The 25,931-nt window shown below is 46.9% G+C and overlaps 9 protein-coding genes across 9 annotated transcripts; 3 read left to right on the top strand and 6 right to left on the bottom strand.

Annotated features, from left to right (window-relative positions):
- Positions 1 to 90: 90 nt before the first annotated feature.
- Positions 91 to 1,266, bottom strand: TGAM01_v206089 (hypothetical protein; the record flags this gene model as incomplete). Its single annotated transcript, XM_018802661.1, has 1 exon — positions 91 to 1,266. One exon carries the CDS (start codon positions 1,264 to 1,266, stop codon positions 91 to 93), a length of 1,176 nt encoding a protein of 391 aa, XP_018664168.1.
- A 974-nt stretch (positions 1,267 to 2,240) lies between these two features.
- TGAM01_v206088 (hypothetical protein) lies at positions 2,241 to 2,713 on the bottom strand (the record flags this gene model as incomplete). The annotated part of the gene is made up of 4 exons (XM_018802662.2): positions 2,241 to 2,307; positions 2,360 to 2,495; positions 2,549 to 2,635; positions 2,695 to 2,713. The coding sequence occupies 4 exons, from the start codon at positions 2,711 to 2,713 to the stop codon at positions 2,241 to 2,243; spliced, it is 309 nt and encodes a 102-aa protein (XP_018664169.2).
- Positions 2,714 to 3,365: 652 nt separating this feature from the next.
- TGAM01_v206087 (glycolipid anchored surface protein) lies at positions 3,366 to 5,123 on the bottom strand (the record flags this gene model as incomplete). Its single annotated transcript, XM_018802663.1, has 3 exons — positions 3,366 to 4,024; positions 4,101 to 4,932; positions 5,040 to 5,123. 3 exons carry the CDS (start codon positions 5,121 to 5,123, stop codon positions 3,366 to 3,368), a joined length of 1,575 nt encoding a protein of 524 aa, XP_018664170.1.
- A 2,872-nt stretch (positions 5,124 to 7,995) lies between these two features.
- Positions 7,996 to 9,160, bottom strand: TGAM01_v206086 (NmrA family protein; the record flags this gene model as incomplete). Its single annotated transcript, XM_018802664.1, has 3 exons — positions 7,996 to 8,480; positions 8,552 to 9,040; positions 9,094 to 9,160. 3 exons carry the CDS (start codon positions 9,158 to 9,160, stop codon positions 7,996 to 7,998), a joined length of 1,041 nt encoding a protein of 346 aa, XP_018664171.1.
- A 2,578-nt stretch (positions 9,161 to 11,738) lies between these two features.
- Positions 11,739 to 13,613, top strand: TGAM01_v206085 (hypothetical protein; the record flags this gene model as incomplete). The annotated part of the gene is made up of 1 exon (XM_018802665.1): positions 11,739 to 13,613. One exon carries the CDS (start codon positions 11,739 to 11,741, stop codon positions 13,611 to 13,613), a length of 1,875 nt encoding a protein of 624 aa, XP_018664172.1.
- Positions 13,614 to 13,794: 181 nt separating this feature from the next.
- On the bottom strand, positions 13,795 to 15,612 carry TGAM01_v206084 (hypothetical protein; the record flags this gene model as incomplete). The annotated part of the gene is made up of 6 exons (XM_018802666.1): positions 13,795 to 14,132; positions 14,191 to 14,518; positions 14,572 to 15,043; positions 15,102 to 15,266; positions 15,324 to 15,357; positions 15,414 to 15,612. 6 exons carry the CDS (start codon positions 15,610 to 15,612, stop codon positions 13,795 to 13,797), a joined length of 1,536 nt encoding a protein of 511 aa, XP_018664173.1.
- Positions 15,613 to 18,027: 2,415 nt separating this feature from the next.
- Positions 18,028 to 19,212, top strand: TGAM01_v206083 (hypothetical protein; the record flags this gene model as incomplete). Its single annotated transcript, XM_024549794.1, has 3 exons — positions 18,028 to 18,033; positions 18,095 to 18,483; positions 18,540 to 19,212. 3 exons carry the CDS (start codon positions 18,028 to 18,030, stop codon positions 19,210 to 19,212), a joined length of 1,068 nt encoding a protein of 355 aa, XP_024405456.1.
- A 114-nt stretch (positions 19,213 to 19,326) lies between these two features.
- TGAM01_v206082 (kynurenine-oxoglutarate transaminase) lies at positions 19,327 to 20,844 on the bottom strand (the record flags this gene model as incomplete). Its single annotated transcript, XM_018802667.1, has 3 exons — positions 19,327 to 19,941; positions 19,996 to 20,267; positions 20,322 to 20,844. 3 exons carry the CDS (start codon positions 20,842 to 20,844, stop codon positions 19,327 to 19,329), a joined length of 1,410 nt encoding a protein of 469 aa, XP_018664174.1.
- Positions 20,845 to 23,197: 2,353 nt separating this feature from the next.
- On the top strand, positions 23,198 to 25,921 carry TGAM01_v206081 (OPT oligopeptide transporter; the record flags this gene model as incomplete). Its single annotated transcript, XM_018802668.1, has 7 exons — positions 23,198 to 23,524; positions 23,592 to 24,269; positions 24,337 to 24,618; positions 24,677 to 24,940; positions 24,995 to 25,172; positions 25,227 to 25,516; positions 25,583 to 25,921. The coding sequence occupies 7 exons, from the start codon at positions 23,198 to 23,200 to the stop codon at positions 25,919 to 25,921; spliced, it is 2,358 nt and encodes a 785-aa protein (XP_018664175.1).
- Between the last annotated feature and the right edge of the window lie 10 nt (positions 25,922 to 25,931).

The following is a 25,931-nucleotide window of genomic DNA, read 5'->3' as shown; positions in this document are numbered from 1 at the left end:
ACTAGCTCCCAGGATTCCACCCTTTTAATCAAATAAAACTTTCATGTTCTAGTCTCTTTCATGTTCTAGTCTACAACCGATTAACTGTATCTATACGGTAGGAGTGGTATTTTCATCAATCGTAACGCCGAATGAGCCAACCGCAGTCGAATAGCTAGTATGAACAGCCTTGCTTGCATAGACTCTCATCTCTCGCTCGTACGCCGCAGTTACACCAGGCGCATAACCACCAGCCTCGCGTAACAACCTGCCAAGCAATGCTGAATCTTGAACCGCCGTATTAGCTCCAATGCCCCCGGCTGGCGTCATCGAATGCGCCGCATCGCCGATTACCGTAACGCGAGGCTCGTTCGGCCATTCCGGCACTCCAGATGGCGTGGAGCAAGTGATTTTCCAAAAGGCCGCCTCCGATTCGATCATCTCGTCAAACAGAGGCTTGAACCGCGGGTGCCAGTCTTTGACGAACGATTTTGCAATGTCAGCAGCCTGCTTACCCACGATTGTGTAATCGTCGTTCGGGGCCTTGATTATGCCGGGCTGGCCTCCCATTGTCCACCCAAATTGGACATTAGGATCATCCATTTGATCGGGGCGGACATTCGTGATGATAAACACAGCGCCATCGGGGCGTGTCTTATCTCGCAAGGAGAAGACGCCCTCGCCGAGGCCTTTGAAAGCTGCCGTTGGCGCCTGGCCGTGAATGCCTCTCGCGCCTGTATCGTAGACTTTGAGCTTTCCTCCTGAAACCTGCTTTGCGATTTTGGAGTAGATGCCTTCGCCTCCAACAAGCATGGAGCCCTCGACTGATTTCGATCCGTCGGCGAAGATGGCGAAAACGCCGCTGTCACTTAGTTCGTAGCCGACCACACGCTTGTTCCATTCAATGTACTCTTCGCAGCCCTCTGAGAATACTTTGCGCATGTCTCCTCGAGCGATTCCGACGATTTTCCCGCCTCGCGAAGCCAGAGTTTCGGGAGCAGCATGCTCAGTTTGTTCTCCAGTTACGGCATCATATGCAGTAAAGCCGGCGCCGCCTGTTTTACCACACTTGTCCCAGAATTTTTGCCACGTTTGAGGGTCCAAAACTGACTCAATAGCCTCGAGTCCTTCTGTTGACAACCTCAGTCGGTACCCTTGGGCGCGAAACGAAAAGGAAGAATCACGCTCAAATATCTTGAAGGGTATCTTAGATAGTCGAAGTGATTGAGCCAATAGTAAGGACGAGAGGCCGCCGCCCGAGATTAAGATTGGTTTCGTCGCAGCCATCTGCACTTTTTCTTGTATAATGCTCAGCGTGGAAATAGGTTACAATAAAAAAGAAAGTTCAAGATGCAAGTTAGTTTGAACACCAAGCTGTAATATTTAGCGGCTTTTTACGGCTCTTTAACAGCTTCTAGCAGCTCTTTAACAGCTCTCCCAAAAAGATGGCGTCACACGCAATACCAAGCTAAAATTCAATTATAAATACAGGACCACAGTTTTATAAGCACTTACAATAGCATTGCCCGCACAGAAATCCTCCAGTATTTGCCTAATGATATAATCGCCTAGTTTGTAACACAAGACCTTCCATAAGAATGAGTGTGGCTCATTTCTGCGGAGATATTTTACAACTTAAAGACTCATCATCCACTATAGGAGCATCGCAGCATATTAAGCCAAGTATTCATGTTTATCAGATAAAAGAGAAAGTGGATAATATCTGGTGGTGCAATTTTATGAAAGAACTTATTACAATACACAGAAATCTAGCTCAATATCCGTGTATAGTTGCATTCAAGGCACCACAACCCTTTTACCTAATCCAACGCAACCAACAGCGGGGAACCCCCACCCCGCAGTTAGCGAAGAGTTGTTTCCAGAGGAGTTCTCAGTAAAGAGCGATTAAACTAGTCAATACATCCAGTTTGTAGCTACGAAGCGTATACAATACATTTACAGCTTGTGATATCGGAGAAACTTTGGTAGTGGTGGCTATGCGACTAAATCGTCTTGAAAGAGTGGTATAGATGGGATGAACTTCATTGCGAGCCCGCCAACCACAACGTGATTCGAGAGATGACGCTTTCATATCATTTATATTCATGTTGAAAGTGTTATCACAGCACCTCTTTATGCATTGCTTATTCTTAATGCTTCATAACTTCTTCATCGTTCAGTAAGTAAATAGAATGAGTAGGCTATCTACATCGATAAAGCTTTCTCAGGCTGCAGATCTGGCCTGGCCCTTAAATGCTAATCTAGACGTCGAATTCAAGATCATAAGCCATAGCATCGACGCAGAGTTCTTCCCTCAATGCCATAACTCTACAATAAGGTTAGCAGTTGTTATATAAGGTAGAATAGCATATAGTCCTACGGGAGGTGGGCATCATGAGCCGCGTAGGTAGAAAGAGCGGCTGGCGAATCCAAAATTGCCACAAGACCCATATCAAAACCCTTCGCCCTGGAAGCAGTCATAGGCAACGGTTTCCCAAAGGAGATTTTAGTTAGACCTGCATAGACGACATTAATGAAGTGTGTCGAAAGTCCAGAAACGTCTACTCACCAGGAACTTGGCCTAACATGGCGTAAGCCAACTTTCCCCAGTCTTCTAGCTGCTTTGCGGTGACTTCCGGCTTCAATTTGAAGAGAACTTGTATCTACATGTTACTCAAAAGCTCTTAATCGTTTACATTTTGAGGACTAACATACCGACGTGGTAAACGGGCATATTGGCGGTTCAGTGGTAGAGATGGTGTGCAGCTAGCTATGCGCGTGAAATAGCAATCAGTATAGCCCTAGCATTGACTGTAAAAGTGTTTCGACACCCAAAGAGATCAAAAAGTTAATACTTGAGTTGCTCCTTTGTATTCTTCCTCGTGAGGCTCGGCTTCCTTGTTATAGCCAAGATAAGAAATTAACGCAACAGCAGACACAGGCCTATTTACCCGCGCTCGTTGTGCGGGCACCTCTTAGGAAGCTTGCGAAAAAAAAAAGAATGGCAAAGTATACACATACAAGTTTGTCAGAGGAGCACTTTTGCCAAAGATATTAGCGTCTTTGAGATATGTGTATGGCATATTGCTGTGTGCTCATAATCTTTTCCAGCTCCATTAATTTTTGCAGGCCATGCACTTGCCTAATTGGAGGCTCTAAGCGCTAGGTACGGAATATCAAATCACCATCCCCACGGAGGAATCCGGATGTGCTTGGTGGAGAGTAGAGTCAATTCATTCAGCATTAGATACTCGGTTGTTGGCGCTATATGGTAAGGCCCAAATGAACTCGAACAACATATTTATATATTAGTTATTAAGATAGTCTCTTTGGCATCCATACATTCCTTCAAACCCCTTCTTGTGTCAACACTACGAGCTGTTCGATCAGCTCAGCATGTTTGTGCTAACAATAGTGGCCAGCAGCAAGAAGCCGAGCACCCAACTGCCGGGAATAGGAGCGTTCAGAGCACCAAAGTTTCCATCGTCCTTTCCGGAGCCGCTGCTCGAATCTGAGCCGCTGCCCGAGCTCGAAGAGTTGGTTGAGCCGACCAGCTCATTGCACTTGTCCAGAGTCCCCGAAGCTGTCTGTATCTGAGCGCTGCTGTTGAAATCGCATGCTGTACTATCCTTGTTCTGCTTCAAGTAATACTGGTTAAGGACGTAGGTGAGTTTGTCCTGGTTGCCGCACATGCTGTATCCGCCGTAGACACCCGTAGAAGTGTTTCCATTGATGCCGTCACACAGAGTCTGATCCGATCCGCAGATGAAGCTAAAGATTGAACCGTAATCATCCGCATTCGTGCTGTTTGAAACGATACATTGGGCCGCCTTGGCCATGCAGCTGCAGCCGTCAGAGTTGGGAGAGGGCGGGAGCTTTTCGCTCGACTGCCATGTTGAGTTCACTGTTGGGCAGTCTTCAGCCGTATTGGTGGGCTTGTAGTCACTCATCTGTACTCCCTTGACGTCTACTTGCTGGATCTGGTTCTGAAGCGCGGCAAAGTCCTTTAGTTTGCTCACGGAATTGCCGCTAACTTTGACGAGACCTGTGCATTTCAGTTTTTTGTCAGCTTTCCTTTTCTTGGGTGATAAAACTGAACTGCTTTAAGCTGATATACGTACCGTAGTCGTTCTCCTCTTGAAAATATTCATAGACAATACCGCCACTAAGCACCTCAGTCATGTTCTGTGCGTAGAGTGCGCCTGTTTCCTGGAAAATGCGACCGGCAGCGCCGTTTGGTTTGTCGCAGCCATATTCTGCGAAGAATACAGGGACAGAATAATCTTTGAAGAAGTTGAGAATCCTGTTGTAGCCGGAATCTTCAAAAGTACTCTGGCCGCACCACTCGTAAACGTTGTAGCCGAAGAAGTCAACTGACTCTTCTGTCGGTCCGCAGTTGAAGTAAGCCGCAATCTGGTTTCGGATACTTGCGTCGTCATCTGCGGCGTAACCCACGCCCATGGCGCGATATTTCTTGTCCTTGATGTATTGCTTCACATCTCGCACGGCGGCCTTGACGTAGGCTGAAGCCTCTGTGTTGGTGTCATTGTTTGTGACTTCATTGCCAACAAAAAAGCCAATGACGTTTGTATAATTGGCGAAGCTGTCTACTACCTGCTGGAAATGATTGAAGGTGTCAACGTCCCATTGGGCATTGTCGCGAACTATAGATTGCTGGGGGTTGCTGAGGTCCGAGATGACATAGATACCCGCATCATTCAGCAGGCTCATGCAAGCAGAGTGATCTGCCGTCGGATCGATCGAGTAGGTTCGAATGACATTGGTCCCAAGCTGGCTCAACAAGGGAATATCACGCTTGCAGTTGGCCTCGTTCGACAACGGATCGACGAATTTGCTACTTGTCGGTTCTGCGCCATTGGCGGAGGAGTCCTGTTGGTAGGCGACTCCTTTGAAGAAGAATTGAGTTCCGTTTTCGTAGAAAAACTTGGAGCCCTAGAAAATTGATCATGCGGTGTCAGAGTCAAATACAAAAATCATGGACAAGCTGGTCTTAATGGATGTAATAACCAACTTGACGCTATGAGAATTCGTGAGCCTACCTTGATCTGAATCGCCGGCAGATCAGCGCTCAGAGCGCTGGAAGCGAGCGTTAAAAGTGGGAATAAAACCCTGGACATCCCCATGGCGGCGGTATTGTATTGGTGTAATTGCAGTAATTCGTAGAGATTCAATAAAGATTCATTCAGCGTCAAAAATTCGTAACAGTGACCGAGAAATTAGGCGGCAGATTCGAGAGGGGAAAAACTACACGACGTATTTTGGCCAAACGAATGGGTGGGTGCTATGGGTTGCAGTTCAGATGTCACTCTTACAGATGCATTCTCGATTGCTCATCTACAATGGACGTCGGCCGCCGAATGAAGCACCAGCAAAGGTTGAGTCTTGCCGCAGCTGAAAATCGGCACGTCGGACTCTTTTAAAGCAAAACGAGGGTTACCCAGGTACGGCAGAGTGAGCGGCCGGGACAGGCCTAAGATGACTTATATTCAGTACCCTCCATCATGAATCCGGCGGCTAGGCTGGGACTCAGGCACATCCGCCATGATGACAGGGGCAGAGTCACATTTATAGCGGGCGGCGACGAAATCCACGACATCCTACAGGACGCTTGTGGGACCATCGGAGAGATGTACAACGCGTGGAGGAGACTAGACCACTAGCACATTTAGCCAGAATGTTGGGCTGACGCGTTTTTGGCTGGACATCAACAAAACGGATGATGATTTGCGGTGCGTTTGCCAATATCTAGCTGATGTTTACATCAATACGAACGGCAAATACGACACTCGGTTTCGCTGTGCCGCTAGCAGTACGCCGTTGTGCTCCTTGGTTGATGGTTGATGGGAGAGAAGAGCATTGGTGCCAGTATCTGCTCGTGTATGGAGTTGCTCCATTCCATACGAGACATTTTAGCCATGCATGCCGTTGCTTCGTGACGTAACGATGCCTCTCCGCATGGATCCTTAGCGTACCCGTAGACTGTTTTTGAAGCATTGATCTAAGCGAAATTCTTCATGAGGAAAGAATAACAAGCCATTGTTATCAGGCCGTCTAACCTGGAATCGACGACAACGAGGTCTCCAGACTCTCTACAAGCTCAATCCCAAATACCAGGCACAATACGAGTCTCCGATCCACGGTACAAGAGGCGCAGCAGAGTGAGGCGATACATACAAGCATGGCGGCAAGACGGATAGCCACCAGCCAAAATTAGAAGAGAGAACATGCACCCCTGGCCATTGCAGATGGATAGCGGGCAGCATGACAGAGCTAGGACGCGAAAAATGGAGCTAAATGTGCAAGCTACGATGTGCCACTCGATAGATCGCTGATCCGTCGATTTCTGGAGAGGCACAGTATTTCGCATGTCTCGAGAGGGTTTGCTCGGGCTAGGAGACGTTGAATCAATACGCCGCACTGCTAGCTGATATAAAGATTGCCCAGAAACGGAAACTTGCAAAAACACTCACGCCACTGATATTGTGCCTGAAATAACAAGTAGAGTAATACGCTTATTGTATTAGGTTCTCGGCGTTCATGATCACGCACTGCCCAGATAGAAAATTGTGTCTGAATGCAGGCGTCTAGCAGAATTCGTAGCCATCATGATTTCGAAAACATGAGATTTACTCCGCTGTTCTGAAGATATTATCCGATTTCCGTATCTGGTAAATTCAACAAATATACTTTTTTCAAAACCTTACATGCGAAGTGCCTACAGGCTACATATACTTTCTATTTGCAACCTAACTATTTACTTGACAGCTCACTCGACAAGACCTTGGAGGAAATCCCTTCAAAAGTACTGACTAGGTATTGTAGACTCATTTTTCAACCAGAAATATGAGCACTTCTAGGGTACTTTGAAGCCAAAATCTGAGCAATTCATATCCCACAACCACCAGTTCCCCTCAGCTAATTTTAGCGCTCAGAGCCTACCGACGCCGTCTCCTGTAAACACGAGATTACCGACACTCTGACTGCCACCAGCCTCTTTGGGCAAAAAAAGTTCGGTTAACCACCGTAGCTCTCAGGATCGATCACGTTCCTGCTGCGGGGTGTCGGCATCTCGGATAAGGCGGCAGCCTTTCTACAGGTCGCTATTGATCGAAACCAATTGTCCTACCAACAGCCCCCACATGCGTACAGGGAACACAATCCGTAAGAAGCCCATAGCCTTTCCGAGACACCCATAGCCTACTCCGTATAAGCAGACAAAATAATGTGCCGGCAGATCAGGAGAAAGAGGCTTGACAGAAGAAAATAGGTGTTCTGATGGAAGGTGGTCTGGCATTTGTTTGGGATAAATAGCCCTGTCTTTTGTCAAAGGAGTGTTTTAAAGAGGCCGGTACTGGTAACCACCCTCTTATAAGCTAGGAAGATTTGCTGACGCATGAGCTGGCAGGTGGAGAGCACCAAACAGCTGCCGAGAATGGATACTACAGAGAAAAGACGGTAGCAGCATTGCCTACACCGTAGTACAAGTGGCCGTATTGTCATGAGCATGAGCATAGGTCTATACCCGTGTGTATGGAGAAACTGGCTCATGCCCTGGGTATATGAGAAGCCATGAAGCAATTACAGAACCTGTTACGGAATGCCCTTTCTACTGGCTGATCGGTAAATGCTATTATCCTACGCCGGATTACTATCTGACCTTGGACCCCTTCGTCATATTTCTCATCCTGTCTCTATGCATCTTTGTCATTGGCAGCAGAAGATTTAGTATTGAGTAGAACGAATAAAACTGGCATAGTGCTGTTCCGTCAGCGTAATGTACCAAAGTGTGAGCCGCAAAATTCAAGCTTATATGGGCTAGGCCACCTTCATCCATAGCTTCAATATCTGAACAAGGGATTTGCATGTGGTTTTTTGTCAACGTCTATTACCGTTAGGCTCGTAACAAATATTCTTTTGCTAAATTGTTTCATACATTTTTTATTCATTTTTCTCAAGCCTAAGAATGCCCTGTGTGTGATCGCTGAGAAGCACTTACTACTTAGCCGCGGAGCTCTGAGCTCTCAAGTCTTCGAGGCCTTTCATAACGCCGCGTTGTTTTCCATCATAGTTGACAATTCGCATCCATTCCTCCAAAGTCTTAATTCTTCGAGGATGAATCTTGTCCAACAATGCCATGTCTCTGGTCGCTCCCTTGCCCTCGCTCCAGTACCGCCACCAAGCCGTAAAGTTCTCTCGCCAAGTCATCATGTCCTTGTCTCGAACTGCATCGGGGCCCGCTGCCCAGTTAGCATATGCGTTGGGGTATGGCTCAGCCCATTCCAAGTATTCGTCGAGAGGTAGCTTCTTGTGGATTCCTCTCTTGCCGGTGACCTTTGTAAATGTTTCTGCAATGTCGGCCATGCTGACTTGGTCAGTGGCGACCTCTAGATCAAGCCCAGCTGACTCTTGTGGGTTGTCGAAGATCCAGAGGTTATACACTCCCACATCTTCAAGAGCTATCAATGGTATCTTTCCATTGCCTATTGAAGCATATGTTAGAATAAGAAAGAAACTTAGCATTGGCCATAGTGGCGATCTCGACCGGACATACTAGCGGGATTCGCCCAGACAAACGATCCGTCGTCTTGCTCCTTTGGCACATACATGCCGTCGAAGAGCATGTTCATGTATGGGCCGGTGGTAAAAAGCGTCGTCTTCATGCTCTCTTGGCCATGACTGAGAATTAGGTCGCCGATTCGACCTTTGGCATCGTTATGACCCCAGTGATATTTCTCATCCCAGCCCGATTTGCGAAGCGCATAATCTGTATTGGCCCAAACGTAATGCTTTACTCCGTGGTGTCTAGCTATCTCATAAGCTCTGACGCCGTAAAAGCCCTCATTCTTCTCGCCAAGAGTGAACCCATCTAGGTTAACCCATGCTCCGTATACGCCTTCGAAAGCTCTTCGAAGATCCTCCAAGTTGTCTTGACTACCTTCGACGAGGGTAACATTTGGCAGAGTGGCTAGCTCCAGGCTTCGTCGCGACTTGGAGTTTCGAGTCAATACTCTCACGCGGTATCGGTTGCTCTCAGAGAGTGCTGAGTCATTTCCAATTGTTAGCGTACGTTTATCTCAGACAAATCGTACCTACCTTTAACAACTGGAGTGCCCTGGGCACCTGTTCCACCAATCACTAAGATCTCTCTCAAGTCTGACATTTTTGGACAGCGGAAATCGAGAAGTTTTTTTATTAAAAGGCTAATGATATTTCTTGGACAGTTCTTGAAACGAGCTGTAATCTATACTACTTTATTTTATGTCATAACTAAATTTGTATCCATTGTAAAAAGAACAATCTGTTGTTTTATAAATCATAATGAAGACCTCGATAAATGCCAAGTAGAATGTTTAGTGATCCTCACTGCTACAGTTCCTAAATCTCGATATCAAGATTATTAATCCTGTCATTTAAATTTTCTGATTAGTGATCAGTTTATATCCTGTTGCCTTCACGGCTGAACTATTCTCTGCTTTGGTGTCTAGTGCTACTTCCTGCAACAGAACCAAGTAACAAAATCAAGCGCAACCTCTTTTCTTAACGGAGAGAATTAACTAATACCCCGGACTGAGTTCAAAGCGAAAAGAAACATTATTAATACAGTGACTATAAGCTAAGGCGCTGTGAAAAAAGGCGGTTCCACTTTAGTATCATCATGCAGACTGTTCTGCCTGTGTTGTTATAAACCTAGTGGGCAAAAGATTGCAGTTATGTTGAATCCATGATTTTGACTGTGTATGGCGAGATTACTGGCAACTGCTTGTCATTTACTGTTACTATTCTTCTTTTTGAAATATACTTTGACCTATTGTGAGGTGTGCATCATAGATGACAGCAATTACTGGGATATGAGTTTCAAAAAGGGTATAGATGTTCAAAGTAGACAATTCATCGCTCGTGTTATTGTTAATGAGATAAGGGTAGTCAATTCTCGTGAAACCACGTACCAACCTTTGAGCGCGACTAAGCGAACTCCTATAGCGACGAACGCGGAAAGATAAAACTTACTCGCTTGACTTTGAAAGCAATCATCCGCATACAACGTCTGCCGGCTGATGGCTCATACGACTGAATGTGCGTATTACGTAGCTGACTCCTATCAAAACACTCAATATCATCGCTATGGGTTCAAAGCGTATGCATTTCTGCTGCTACCGTGCCTGCAGTCGGTGAAGACTTATCGGTCTTATGTAACGCATCGCATAGGTGTTTTAATTCTGCGCTCAGACAAATGGAGTTATTCATTTCAAACGTTAGTTGACTTGGAATAATTTGAAAAGCTACTTTTTAAGTGTTGCACGCCTATCGAAGCTGCTTAGGGTAACGGTTGTAATGTGGTAGGCAGTTGATATGGCTTGCATTTCAGCCCTCAGCGCCCAACAGATCTAGCTAATGCTTTGCGCGCCTGTGACTTTCTATTTCCTCGCGGAAGAGCTTTCTTATGTGGGATCTCTGTCGACTTATTGATCATACGTCGAGGGGAACAAATTTCAAATCTACAGCATTTACTCAAGCTCTGGTCAACTTGTATAGTGATTCCGGGTAGGCCACAGCCAGTAGAAGCAAACAAATACCTAATAAGGGTTTATAACGACCAAGCTTGGCAATTGAGTTGGCAGAGGCCAGTTTGGCCAATAGTTGAGTTATACATGCCCATTTATGCTTGAGGACTATATTAGAAAGCATTTGTAGAGAAAATCCTTTTTGCGATCCGGATATCGATCACGACTATGCTATGCGCTGTTGATCATTTCCAGCTAGCGCAAATCTCCATCGGCAGGCCAACGCAGGCGCTGTATCCACCAACTGAGGCTAATAGAGACTGTTCACTCTCAATCCGATGCTTATATCTAAGCGGATTCCGGATTCCGGAGTACGTTGTGGTGCCAGGTATTGCGGGCGAAGTGTATAGTCAAGAACGGCAGCTCGCCTTTACTGCTAACGATAAATACAAGCTAAAGTTGACTTGATCCACTAGAAATGTCATGAGACCCATCGTATGATCATTACACTTCAATATGGAATTATATTGCAAGTGTCTATCATGTCGCATATAGCTCCCCACGCAAGCTTTGCCGGCTCGCCATAGCGATAGAAAGTCCCTAAGCAATACTCCTAAAAGTATGAGGCCCATCACAACACACATATGTGTATTTAAACGACGTGTAAGCTGTCACTCTTCAGGCGACTAATACATCTTAAAGCGTGTCGCAAACCTAGCCCGCGAAAATTCTGCGGGGAGAGCCTCGCCCACTGATAGTTGGCGCTCCGAAGGATGCACCGAGCAATCGTCCGCGGCCTCTCCCCACAACCCCAGATTCCCCAGATTCCGGCCAACTGGTTCGTAACGAGGAGTTGTAACTCCACACGAATTCAACCGCGGAATTGAGGGCATGATGGTGTGTCTAGAGTTTTTAATGCTCGGCATACTTGTCGGGCTATTAATTTAGCTATTGAATAAATAACCCTCGGATAAAAACCGTGTAGTTCCTGGAGACAGCGTACTGCAGGGCACTCCAAGTTTTGGGCCCTTGTGCCCGGGAATTTCACCGCAAGTGCAGCATCGTCTACTGAGCTGACGATGTCAAGGTCGAATGTTGGGAGGGGTTGGCTTCACAGATTGAAGGAGATGCATACGTATATATAGGGGCCCTTGACGTCTTTGTAGCTGTGACACTTTTTTTTTGTCGAGCTGCAGTCAACGAAGAAGCTCATGGGCTCAACTGTTTCTTAGCACAATGGCCCCTAATACCGCATTCATTGCCTCGCTAGCAGGGCTTCTTCTGTTTCGCCCTGTAGCCGCTCAAACTTCATGCGGCGGCAATCTTTATACCCCCGGAACTCTCAACTTCACTTCGGAATGCTACAATGCGTTTATGGACTGCGCCGCCAAGTTCGAGGCCAATGCGAGCTTGGTGAACTGCGACGACGGCAAGGGAAATCTGTTTATGCAGCAACAAGCCAACTTGGGGGCTGCCGCGGGGAGCCAGAACAACGACGCCGTCATTGCGTTCCAAGACATCCGCGAGCTCTGCCTGCTTAGTGGTACGACAACTGCAACGTGGGGCTACAGCGACAATCAGTGGTATTGGGCAGCAGCCGAGGATGCTTGCTACACCAACGATCCCAGCCGCACAGACGTTGTCAAGACTCATCCGGCGCCATTCTGCATCCAGAACCGTGATTCGCCTCTATCAGAATGCTATCCGGAGCCGGATGTCACTTCTGGCGGTCCCTTGAAAGTCCTAAAGACTGCAAAGACACCTAATGGATTCAAATCCTCCGCCCGAGGTTGGAATACATACGGTGTCCAGGCGTTGCAAAATGGCTCTGCGGTAGTACCATCCTTTGCTGGGCAGTCTGGCTTGTACTACACTCAAAAGTTCGTTGAGACCCAGTGCGGTGTGCTCGCCCGACCCGAGTTCAAGGCTGCCGGATACGACCTTTGCAGTCTTGATTCTGGCTGGCAAGCCTTTACTGCTGTTGATAACCATGGCCGTATCATCTACAACTCTACACGCTTCAACCTCCCGCAGCTAGGTTCATGGCTCCACAGCAGGGGCCTAAAACTGGGAGTTTACATCACGCCCGGAGTTCCGTGTGTTGCCCACAACCAGACGATTCTTGGCACCAACATCAAAATCGCCGATGTCTTGAACGGCAATAATGACCAGATCAACTGCGACTTTGACTTCAGCAAGGACGGAGTCCAGCAGTGGCATGACTCGGTTATCGAGCAGTGGGCGTCATGGGGCGTTGATATGCTCAAGCTAGACTTTGTGACTCCCGGCAGCCCCTCAAACGGTGCCAATCTTGCGTGCGATAGCTCAGATGCTGTGCGCGCCTACAAGAAGGCGATTGAGAAATCTGGCAAGAACATTCGCCTTGATGTCTCATGGAAGCTCTGCCGTAACGAGACCTGGTTGCCAGTATGGAGCGGCCTCGCAGACTCTATGCGAACAGACCAGGACTTGGACAACTACGGCACGAACACATTGATGGCGTGGCAGGTCGGCCAGCGCGCAATTGAGAATTATCGACAATACATCGGTCTTCAGGCACAGCGAAATGTCCCAATTACGATCTATCCCGACATGGACGCACTATTTACAGTCAACCCTGAGCATCTCGCAGGCGTAAATGATTCTATTAGAACGACCGTTATGAACCACTGGCTGGGAGCAGCCGCTAATCTGGTCATCGGTGGCGACATGCAGCAAGTCGATGCACTGGGTCTTAAGCTGACCACCAGCAGCCAATCTATTGCCGCTGCGAATTTCTTTGCACAATACCCCATGCAGCCTCGCAACCCTGGAACAGGAAGCAATGCTGCAAAGCAGCTCCAAGCCTGGATCGGAGGTCCATCAGACAACCGCAAAGAGGCTTACGTGCTGATTGTAAACTATGGACCGGACCAGGGAAATGGAGGGTTTGGAACCCAGCTTTACGCTTCACAGAAAGTGACTGTATCTTTAAAGGACCTGGGCATCTCTGGGTCAACTTGGACTTTTACGGACATCTGGAAGGGTAACTCCACCAAGGTGTCGCAGTCATACTCTGCTTGGCTCACAGAGGGAGAGTCACAGCTGCTGCGCTTATCAAGGGTTAACTAGAAATTGAGCAGGATGTAGTTTCTAATAAAGCTTTAGACAATATCACGAGTTTAAATAATAGGGAGAAAGGAAAAGTGGCTACACAGATTATTCGTGATACTCAGAAGGCTTTTCTAGTAAAAGATGGATGGTTTTTACAATATATAGCTATCTAGCTGCATGTTTGCACCATGAATGAAAGCTAGAGTACGTATCTAAACATCGGTCCGTAATTTTCCACGGCTTGATCTTGAACAGTTGATTCGCCTCTTTCTCGTGCTTCGGCAAGCCTCGCCTTCTGTTCCTCTATTGTGCCATATTTCTGGTCAAGCTTCTTGTTCTCTCGGACAAGGAGAATTCGCAAGCCAATTACCAGCAATGTGGTAAAGAACATGAACGCGGCACAGACAGATTGTCCCTTTACGTAGAAAGGCCCTTCATTGGTTGGGTAAAGTCGCGTGCCTAGCAATGGGCCACATTGGCCGATGACATTGAGGAGAACTATGCCTGCCCCTCGACGCGTATCGCTTCCTTGGTTATCTAAGGCGCGTTAGCTGCAAGAAACGGAGTCAAACGCTATGTGTTAGAGAACACTTACTCAGCACCCATGGCAGAATATTGGCGATGGAGGGAAAGATGCCCCCAGCAGCCATGAATACACCAAAGTAGCGTGCTCCAACAGATTTTGTAGTTGCTAGGATAACGTATCCAACACCGCCAATTATTGTGAGGAAAATCAGCATGATACCACGCTGCTGAGTTCTATCGGCAATCCACGGCGTAACAAGAGTAACGAGAAAGGAGAGGAAGAAAGGAGGCGCCGTCAACCCTTGAGCATCTACGGCAGAAAATCCCATTTCCGAGAGAATCGTGGGCAGAAAGACGGGAAGAGAGGCAAAGCTGACATTGCAGCTGAAATACATGAGCTGTAGATAATGTCAGCACAAATTTCTGCCAATCAACAGAGATATCTTCTTACACCTGTAAACCAAGCCTTCACGTCGATCAGTCCTCTCAAGAAGTCCATCCAATCAATGCTGCCTATTCTTTCTGCAGAGCCGGCTTGTCGGACACTTCGTGCCATAGCAACTCTCTTTTCGTCTTCGTCTAAAAACTTGGCTTTCTCAGGAGAGTCGGGAAGATAAAAGTACGCGACAGCCGCCATAACGATGGTTGGTAGGCCTTCAACTAAGAACAGAACTCTCCATTTTGCGATTGAAGGATGTCCTGAGGTGATTCCATACGCCAGAGCTCCCGCAAACGTGTTGGCAAGAGGAGCGGCAGAGAGAAATACTCCGCAGCGAAAGCCAACTTCGTGACGTAGATAGAAGAAGGAAAGCAAGAATGGTATTCCAGGCCCATAACCAGCCTCCGCAGCTCCCATCAGAAATCGTAGAGCCATCTCACCTCCCCAAGACTGGGTAACTGCTTGAAGGGTTGCTACGAGACCCCTATCGCGATTCGTGTTAGCATCAAATGCAATCTGGGTTTGTTCAGTGGAGTCCATACCATATGAAAACAACAACAGTAGCCCATATGTGTGGTGGCACGATTTTCCACATGATACCAAGGAACTCGAAGATAATGTATGGAATATAAAATATTGTGAGCAGCCAGTCGTAACGATCCCCGACTAGATTGAGATCCTGGCTCATGCCGGCAATGCGGGCATTTCTGTCACATTTCCTTTAGAACACAGTCTTGCATATACTTCATTAGAAAAATACGTACCCAACATTTGACCGATCAAGAAATGCGAGGAGATCTAACCAAGATCGTCAGCTGCATGTGGTGGTAGAGATGCAATGCAATGCAACGTACAAAGAGCCATCACCAACGGAACGAGGTTCCTGTCCGTTTTTCGGACAACGCGTCGCTCCAACTCGGCGTCGATAACGTGCTGGTCGACGGCGTTTTCATTCTGGACAGGCGAAAGGCCCTTTTCAACATTACCCGCTTCCATGGCCTGATTCACGCCTTGTGGCTGCGAAGGCTTGGCCTTTGACTTGAACAACTGCATTGTTCTTTCTTGTGGTTGCCAACAAGGGTGATGTGGAATAATTTACCAGCAAAACGTCACGAAACCCCAGATTTTATGCGAATCTCTGTTTGCGGGGTTGGGTCTAAGACATGGGTAGGGGCGATCGTCAACTCCAATTTAACTCCGGATTCTGGATGCCGATCCCTGCGATTTATGGCCACTGATGCTCATTGAGGAGAAGGCCAAGAGTCAGTTTCGGGACTTGAGTGCCGATGCAGGCAGCAGTTAACCCTAACATGGTAAGTTCGCGGAAAGAACATGACAAAAGCGGCTCTGGGCCTAAGTTCATATCCAAAAGGTATCTGCCAACCACCGCGTGTGGGTATTCTTTCATCCCAGCGCGAGAATTGGCCTCTTGTCCATCGCTATTCCTTACATAGTTGCCTAAGGTAGGTAGTACAATATGATGATCGGCTTCGCGCAACCCCGCCCACCGTAAATCGAACCTGTGGAGTCGTGCCATTTTGAACATCCTATATCAGTTTATACACACCTACTCACATTCATGCCATGAGAGGCTCATGGTTTTAAAAATGTGCAGCTATGTTGACCCGGAAAGATGCCTATTTATTGTATAATTGCGACAGGCAGCCATCCATAAAGGACGTGTGTCCACAGTTATAATTGGCCACTGTGACTTACATTGCGCGGAAAGATATCGCGTCGCGTAGCGCGGTGTTTCCGGTAATATGCATTCCACTGTGCCATTCGGGAAAGAGGTTCAACACAGTTGAATTTCTTTAAACCTCGAGCCACAATGAATTGGCAAGCCTTTGCATGCGTAGACTTTGACAGTTTATGGCACGAGAGTCGGTATAACCAAGAGCATTCGCACCATTGTTTTCTACACTGTCCTCCACCCTGCGCTTCGCCTATTCTTCCCTCTTATGGCTAACTTTTCTCTTTGGTCTAATTCACGAAGAATGACTTACTTATCTATATTGGTTAACTTGTTTCTTCCCATTGGAGCATGTTGATAACGTGCATCAAGCTTTGATGATGCTATCGAAAGTCAGCAGAAACAAATCAGGAAAAGTATCAAGAGTTAGGCAGTTTAGCGGACTATGGTTCTGTGGAGAAGGTTCGGCGAAAAATCGCCGAGGCCCACCCTCTCTTTCGCAAAACCTCCAAGACGTCTACCATGAGGTCCTATTTTTGTCTTTTTGTCGTCTTTGGCTGATGATAGGAAGGCATTTTCCTAAGAACAAGTGAAGTTTCGAATACTCTAGCGACCCTGCCAAACTACATGCAGCTGCTGGCTTGAGCCACTCATGGCGACTAATAGCGTAAGGGCTTGCGTTCGTTGCCACCGCAAGAAAACAAAGGTAGGATAAAGCGGATTAGGACAAACGAATCAAAGGTGATAATGAGATAAAAGACTAATAAAAATAGTGCTCTGGCTACCCCGATTGCCTGGCATGCGGGAAGGCGAGAACTCGCTGCGAACCGTACACCAGGTATAAGAAAAGCGATAGTTTAGCGTACGGAAAACTACTTGTTCGCTTTGAAGGACTTCGAGTGCTGACTTATAAAAGGGAACTCAAGTACTTTCGGCAAAGGGCTTCTTGGCTTGAAGATGAGATTTTTCGAAATTTTCACATCCAATGCAAGAATGTGCCAACTGGAAGTTCTCTCAAGTCAGAAGGTGGTGATTTTACTGAAAGGCCGACACCAAACCCAGGAATTATTTCACCAAGCACCCAGTCGCATGAACAGGGCCCTTCAACATCAGCGGGCGATGCAGCAGATATAGGCATGTTGGCTTTGAATGCTACTGGAGAAATGAAATATCTGGGTCCTTCAAGCGGTGCCTTCTTCGCTGCATACGCCAGCGCGCTCGCGAGGTCTTGTCTCTCTACGAAGACTTTGGGAAACATCCCATCCAGTTCCCAGCAAGCAGAAGCTAGCAGAGCAAAAGCACATATCTCAGCCAATAGGCCGAGCGGTCTCTCCTCGGATGACATCAATCTGTTTCTCATTTCATATAAGATGTGGATACTGCCTCTCTATCCTGTACTGAATTCTCATGATCTAGATATGCTGTCAAGGACATATACTGAAGAGACTGGCGAGGAAGATTCCCAGATGCGCCAAGGTGAATCTGAGAAAGATATACAGCTGATGATATTTTACATGGTGATGGCGCTTGGGGCAGTCAATGCTGCTAATACAAGTCAGCAGATTCGCAAACAGTCTTGCCACAAAGATTTACTAGGCCTCGACGCTTCGAGGCCATCACCAACATCTCTTTGCACACGAGTTTTGCAGTTGATAGACTACAACTCTCATATCTTGCGTCCGAGCGTTGGCCTCATTCAAGTATTCATCTTGATTGCAATTTATAGCTCTTATGGGCCAATCGGATCGAGCCAATGGCAGCTAGCTGGCTTCGCAATGAGGGTATTGCTGGGTCTTCTTTTCTGTTTCAGAGCCAAGTGGTACTGTTGCTGACATTGTGTAGATGGCTGTAGAAATAGGTCTGCATTGCACTCCCGAGGCTTCTGATGCCTCAGGTGGGGCCAAAGATGAACGCAATCGCGTCTTCTGGACCATATACGCAATCGAGATTACTCTTGCGTATAATCTCGGGCGCCCTCCGTCGATAGGAGAAGACCATATCATTAGTGGATTGCCACAACCAACGAATGGGAATTCAAACAGCCTGCACTATGTACGGCATCGACAACTACAAAGCCGAATCGTGGCTCAGATATATGGCTCTAACAGCAGTGCTCGAAACATGCCAGTCGAGAAAAGGGAGCTGCTGATCTTGGACTTACAAAAGAGCCTTGACGAGTGGCAAGCCAATATACCAGTTGAGTCTCGCGACGATGGACCATACCCATACAGGTTTGTAGTAACAATCTCACTGAAAATACACTGTATACGTGCTAACTCAGCCAAAGCTACTGGAATCGCCTCTACCATGGAACAACGTTTGTCTTGCATCGACAAAGTCCACTCTGCCCACGTCCCTCTGTTCAGTCTCTGGAGCGATGTATTAGATCCGCCGGAAGCTATATCGACGACGTCATTAATCTTCTTCGCCTTAGCAACATACCCCTGTCTTGGATGTTGGTTCAAGGCGTCTTATTTGCCGGCTTGACAATGCTCATAACAGCCAGGACTGGTCTTCACCAGTTATTATCGCATGTTGAAGTATCCTTCTTAATAGTTGATCTTCAGTCTTGGATCAGAAATTGTTCCATCTGTCTCACAATTATGAATGAACGCCTGAAAGAAGAGTTGTTGTCGAAATTGAACTCTCAATATGAGCTACTAGCAAATGATACTCTCACTTTGATATCTTCAACTATAACCTCACAAACCGCAAGCAGTTGCGCTGCAAGCTCTGTATTTGGGACAAATACAGACAATAATTTGGAGCTAGATCAAGGCCTTAACATTGGCACATCATATGCTAGTATAGACTTTGGGGAGGAGTATGAGTATTTCGATATATTCAAAGACTTTATGGGTCAAGACCTAACACAGACATTTTGGAACATATTTCCAAACGACATGAACTTGGCACCTCATACAGATTTGGACGAGATATCCGCTAATATACCTAGCTAGTTTGCAAAACTCTATATAGTGAGTGTGTTCTTTAAAGCTGTGAGATAATTATACGAGCTAATTACATGTGACCAATACAGTTCATGAGTGCTAACTAATTCTTGTATTCCATATTTATGGCGCTGATCGAAGCTTTGCAACGGCATCTTGGATGGCATGAATGGCTTCGTCTAGCAAAGGCAGCTTAAGACCATTATTCGCGTCCAACGCCAAATCCAGAATGCGGTATCCTTCTTGGTATCTCTCAGCCTGATCACGGAAATACAGGTAGCTTGTGGCCATCCGCAGACGATATCGACCGCCTATGGGCCCAGCATCGTCCTCGCCAAATACCGAACCTGGAAGGGCTGCGACACCACACTCTTCAATAAGCCAGCGGGATAACTCTTGGCTGGATCTAATTCCACGAGCCTCTAGCTGCTTGGAATATGGATGAAAGGAGGGATAAACATAAAAGGCACCTTTTGGCTCTGAAACTGCGAGGCCGCATTGACGTAAAGCATGATACAGTGCCAATGTGCATCGCTTGTGCAATGACACAACCTGGCCGCGATACAAATCCATTTCTAGACTGGTATCAAACGCTACTGCAGCAGCTTTTTGGGCGGGCGCCGAAGCAGTAGACCAGCATTCAGAACCATATGCCAAGACTGCCGATTGTACCCTTTCTCCGAAGTCGTTTGCAGGAAAGATAGCATAGCCAACCCTCCATCCTCCGGCGGAATATGTCTATGATACAGCATTTAGTGGTCAGCGAATCGCATTATAAAGAGAAATATGTACCTTTGAAAGCCCACTAGTCAGAATTTTCTGACTCAAGTTGAATTGCGAACCTGAGCACGGAGTTGCGCTACTTTCTTCGGAGAAGCTGATATCAGAATAGATCTCATCGCTGATGAGAGTAATATCATGGCTTTTACAAAAGGTGCTGATTATCTCTATATCGCTCTCGTCGAAAGCATGACCAGTGGGATTGGAAGGGCTATTTATGAGCATTATTCGAGGATTGCCACCTTGTTCAATTGCGCGTGAAAATGCTGACTGCAAAGAATTTTCTATACAAGCTATTAGCGAATGGTCTGAAAAGTAATGAACTAATATTCTCAGACCTGTGATGGTTTGGCGATCGTCTTCATCCGTTTCCACCCAAAAGATCTGCTTTCCTGCATGGATGATTTGAGGCTCGTAACTGACCCAAGATGGCCGCGGCAGTAGAACGTCCCCTTGAAGCAGATCAAAAAGTGCGAAGAGCAATGGCTTGGATCCTGGAGCCACGACAACTTGGCCTGCCCGAATGTCATTTTTGAGACGCCGAGATTGGAATTTAGCAATAGCCTGCCCTCGGAGGTCAGTATGAAACGTTGCACTCATATATGATATCGGAATCCCAACTTCTCGCAATTCGGCCAGCCCTGCAACTGGAAGGTAGCTAGTGATGTTGCTGGCTTCCCTGTGAGCCGCAGCTACATCCTTCTGGATAGGAAAGGTAGCTTCGCCAAATCCCAGGTGCACAACTTTGAAACCTTTTGCCGTGCGTTGATGAACAAGTTCGTTTATTTCCAACGTAGCGGAAAGACGCATCTGCTTGGCCAGCGTAGTCAAGACGCCGGATTTGATCTCTTTGGAATCCATATTGAATGACTTTAGAGTGATGAAAACAGACTGAACAATTAGAAATCATGACTGGGAAACCAAATGTATTAAATACTGGATTCTTCCCATAGACTTTTTCATATATTCGGCGACATGCGCCGAAGAGGCGCGGTGAGAAAAGCCCGGCGAAACGGCGCCGCTGGCCGCTTGGACTCGGAGCGTCCAGCCGAATCATATTTACACAATGCGTTCATGTTCTAGCATCATAGAGAACGGGCTCCGATTAAAGGTTTCCATGGTAATAGTGCCACCAAGATACTTAGCAACTAATATGACCGCTTTTGCCAGTATAGTATTGTTGAAAACTGGATGGCTGTAGGATTACCACGCCACCAACCGCCCGCACCCAGAAATACAGGCAGGTATATTGCCCAACATACGGCGAGAGATGCTGCAATTTTCTATCTCCATGTTTCTTATGGGACGATAACTGCAGTTTTAACACCTGATGGTATTCTTCGTGTAGCATAAATGGGATAGGTATTCGAAAATGGGCGGACGATTACGCCTGAACTGAGCGTAGAAATTCAGCCCCCAGCAAACTTATAATCATAAGCAAAGCTTTTAAATTTCAGTCCCTCAGCCTCTTAGATTTTATCAGAACAAATACGCTAAGAAATAATATCATTCGCCTGGAACCAGTGCGCCGTTACAATACTATCAGAGTGTGTGCCCTTTTCCACCATTAGAAAATCACAAACGACTGCATGAGGCATTTGTGGCAATACTCTATATATATGTAAGGCATATAATATATTAGTGGGAAAAGAAAAGCCCCGAGGTTCTAAAAAGCCACAAGCCGGCGGCATGGGCACAAAAACGAATAGCAATTGTACCTACATACCTGAGAAAGCTTTGTCTCTCAAGGTAGGAGAAATATGAGGGATATTGGATGTATACCTACTCAGCCTAAGATTCATATACGAACTAGTGCCTGCATCTTACTTGTACTTGTTTGCTCCGCTTTCAAGAGTATAAAGTCCATGTCTTCGAACTTCTGTGGCAAACCCCGCTTAATATCATGGGTACTGTGCAACATGATGTCTAAACAGGGTTATATCATGTTACATTATGCTTAGCAAATACAGATCCGGTTCCTCAAGGCGTGGCCCAAATTTAGCCACATGGCCTTTGCCTTGGGCACTTATCACATTGCTAACTTTGCCCGACACATTCCAAACCTGTTGGCTCGAGGGGGCGAACAAAAGGTCTTCTCTAGCCTCAAAACGGCTAAAACACATTAAGAAAGGCCGTAGCGTCTTGATATTGGCTCGATATCCTTGATGAGGTGATAAGGAAGGCGATTTAAGCATATTACATGTCAGCTGTTCGGAAAATTTGTATCACTGCAGCTGCCATTGCTTCCAAACGTGTAACTGGGTGGCAAGGTGACTCCCAAACCGCCGAGATGGCTGTGGATTCATGCAGCCATCTTGTACTTGATTCGCCCCAATACAGTTATTTCAAGTACTTCTGTAGTGCTGCAGGGTCGATTGTTCCAAGAGAAGGAACAAATGCCAAGGAGGATGCCAAGATGTCTAGTGAAAGATTGGAGGCAGATAACGATTGCCCCATGTTCTCTGCTTTGCCACTGCATAGAGGTAGCCCCGAGTCAACAGAAAGACTCTGTGTGATGAGATTAATACATACTTCGCAATTATTATACTTGAATACGCCAAGCTAGAAGTACAGTACTTATATGTTGGCGAACCATTACCCACATGTCTCAGCCCGACTATCTGAAGTAGCAGAGTGGAGCATACTACTAATATTTTTTTTGGTCTTTCCTGGGGCACGAGATAGGCGAATAACAGTATTATTTGAATTTTGCAAACTCAACGGATGCGCAAATTACGAGGTGTTTAATAGATTTTGGAATAAATACCAACCAACGTCTGATGTCGCTTTGCGTGATAATCTAGAACGCCTCCATCAACTTAATCTATAAACTAGTCTCGGGACCTTTTCCAAGCGCATGGTATCGAGGCTAGCCATAGGCGGAAAGTCCGTGGCCGTTTTGGTGCATGCTTTCAAAAGTCCCTGCTAAAAAGTCTGTAGTTGGTCGTTAGTTGCCACTCCAAAATACCTAATCTATTGATTGCATAACGTCTCACCCGTATTACACCACCGTCCTTGCAACCCCGTAACGATCCAGATGTATCGTTTTGCTTTGGGATGTACTGTTCGCATGATATCGCGATGAAGATGAGGCAAATACGAAAATGTTTATAGAAACAGCCTCCGCCAAAAGGCCAGTCAGCTCAGCTTCCCTTTTCCGTTTCGTTTTGACGCAGCATCTATACTACCCACGTGGTTGCTGATTCATGCCAAGATGGCGGCGTCAATAACAGATGACAACGTTGTTGCCGAGGATAAGGCAGTCAGACATGAAATCTCCGACGAGGAGATTCGCTATGGTGACTCCGAGAAGAACGAGAAGCTTAAAACCGGAATAAGCAGCGCTGTCCCCGTTGATAGTGACGACGACAATAGTGGACAGGACAACGCCAGCGACGATGTTATCATCATTACCGGCGCTGATGCAGCAGCTCATCTATTGCCGCTGCGAGATGATGGGGAGCCTTCCGTGACATTCCGAAGTCTCTTCCTGGCTACATGTCTCTCTGCTTTTCAAGCTATTATGAGCCAGATCTACCAGGTATGCATTACACTGCATCGAGAAATGCTCTTTATATCCACTGAGACAAAGCTGACATACAATATAGTTCAAACCAACGGCAGTAACAATTTCAGGAACGTTTATTGTCCTCATCGCCTACTTCGCAGGCAATGCGTGGGCTACGTTTCTTCCTCGCGGTGATCGATTAAGGGCACGATGGGCAGCCAAGCACGGCCAAGCAAAGGTGCCCCTCTGGATAACTGTCGCCTCTTTCATCAACCCCGGACCCTGGAACCTCAAAGAACACGCTGTATGTGCTATTACAGCCACATCAGCCTCAAACGCCTCTGCCAGTATTACAGTATTCACTGCACAAGATCTATTCTACAACCTACCCTTGACTGCATCTACTGTCGTCTTGAGCACAATCTCCATTGGTTTATTCGGCTATGGCATCTGCGGCATGCTGCGTCCTATTGCAGTCTGGCACGTGGAAGCTGTCTACTGGAGCACTCTTCCTACTGTGAAGACACTCCAAGGACTGCACTGGCAAGACTTGAAGGGTTCTAAACCACTTCGATTCTTCTGGTACAGCTTTGTGGGAATGTTCTTTTACGAGTTCTTTCCAGCTTACATTTTCCCGTTTCTGAATTCCGTCTCTATCCCGTGTTTGGCAGCCATGCGTGCCACTGGTTCAAAAGCAGCTGTCCTTACGAACCTTTTCGGCGGCTCGATAAACAACGAAGGGTTGGGATTGTTTAGTCTTTCTTTCGATTGGCAATATGTGAGAGCGCACCTACCTATGGAATGGTATTTAAAGTAAGAGTGATTAAACTAACACCTGTGTTTAGATTACGTCTTTCAACACCTCTCTACCCTTGACGTTACAAGCTCATTCCGTAGCGGGATATATCGTTTGTTACGCTGTGATGCTCGCCATCTATTATACGAATTCTTGGAATGCAAAGTCGCAGCCATTCATGTCTACGCAACTCCGAGCTGAAGATGGTTCCAAGTATCCCATCGCGAAAGTGTTTGTTGGCGGCGTGCTCGACGAAAGCGCTTTGCAGAAGTATGGCATCCCTAAGCTCACAGGAAGCTTTGCTTACGCCATGTTCATGGCAAATGCCGCAGTAAGTGCACGCATCATAGACCAATACTATGATTCGAGGTGGTTGACAGTCATTCTAGATCGGAGCCCTAGTTGCTCATTGCGCTCTGTTCTGGGGCGGAGACATCAAGAGAGCATACAAGAGCGCAAAGAGCGGACGATACGACGACCGGCATCACGCACACATGGCTGAGAACTACAAGGAGACACCATGGTGGTGGTACATCGTGGTACTTGTTTTCAGCTTTGTCCTCGGTCTTGTCGTTGTAATCAAGGAAAACATTACGCTTCCTGCATGGGCTTATATCGTATCGCTGCTCCTGGGAATCTTTATTGCGCCTTTCGTAAGTTTTCATAAGCAAGGACAAATACCTTGAGCAATCTAACACAGCTCACAGAGCACCATCCTCTACTCACGATATGGCAACGGCATTGCCACCAACAATCTGTCCAAGATGTTGGCTGGTCTGATGCTTCCGGGCCGCCCCGTCGGCAACATGTACTTTGCTGCTTGGTCACACAACGTTATTGTGAATTGTGTCAATTTGTGCAATGACTTGAAGATGGGAGAATATCGTATGTATCATCCCGGCATCGTGCGTCGCTGGAAAAACTAATGCTTCGATGCAGTGAAAATTCCTCCTCGAGTCATGTTTGTGACACAAATCTACGGAACTATCCTGGGCGGCTTTGTCAACTACGGCATCATGATCAGCATCGTCGGCGGTAACCGCGACCTCCTTGTGGACGGCAATGGAAACGCTTCATGGAGTGGTGCGACCATTCAATCATACAACACCAATGCGACATCTTGGGCCCTCGCAAAGTATCTTTACAAGGCGGGTGCAGAGTACGAAATGGTGTCTGTCGGATTGGCTATCGGTGCTGCAGTGGTTGTAGCCCATCGTGTATTCGCATACGTAAGTCTCATCACCTCAACTGGTCTTTCATTCAATGGCCCTTAACCATTCTTTCTCTTTTTGTAGTTCGTCCCTAAGATCCGGGGCTTTTCGACCTACGACATCAACATGCCTCAGTTCATTCAATATGCGGGATACATCCCGTACAATGCGTCCCAGACTTGCGTCATCTTGAGTCAGGTCCTCGCCGGATTTTTCACTCAGTTCTATCTGCGAAATTATCGACCGCGTATCTTCAAAGATTACTCGTACCTCATTACTGGTGCCTTCGATGGTGCCAGTCTTACTGCACTATTCATTCTATCGTTTGCAGTTTTCGGGGCCGGCGGCCGTTCTGTCCCCTTTCCCTCATGGTGGGGAAACCATGTCGACGGCTACTATGACTTCTGCCCGGCCCCAGAGTAAGCAAGGTTTG

This window comes from Trichoderma gamsii, assembly GCF_001481775.2.
Source record: "Trichoderma gamsii strain T6085 chromosome Unknown Scaffold_20.2, whole genome shotgun sequence".
NCBI classification, from domain to species: domain Eukaryota; kingdom Fungi; phylum Ascomycota; class Sordariomycetes; order Hypocreales; family Hypocreaceae; genus Trichoderma; species Trichoderma gamsii.
The sequence above is the reverse complement of the archived record's forward strand: the minus strand, read 5'-3'. Positions and strand labels throughout refer to the sequence as shown.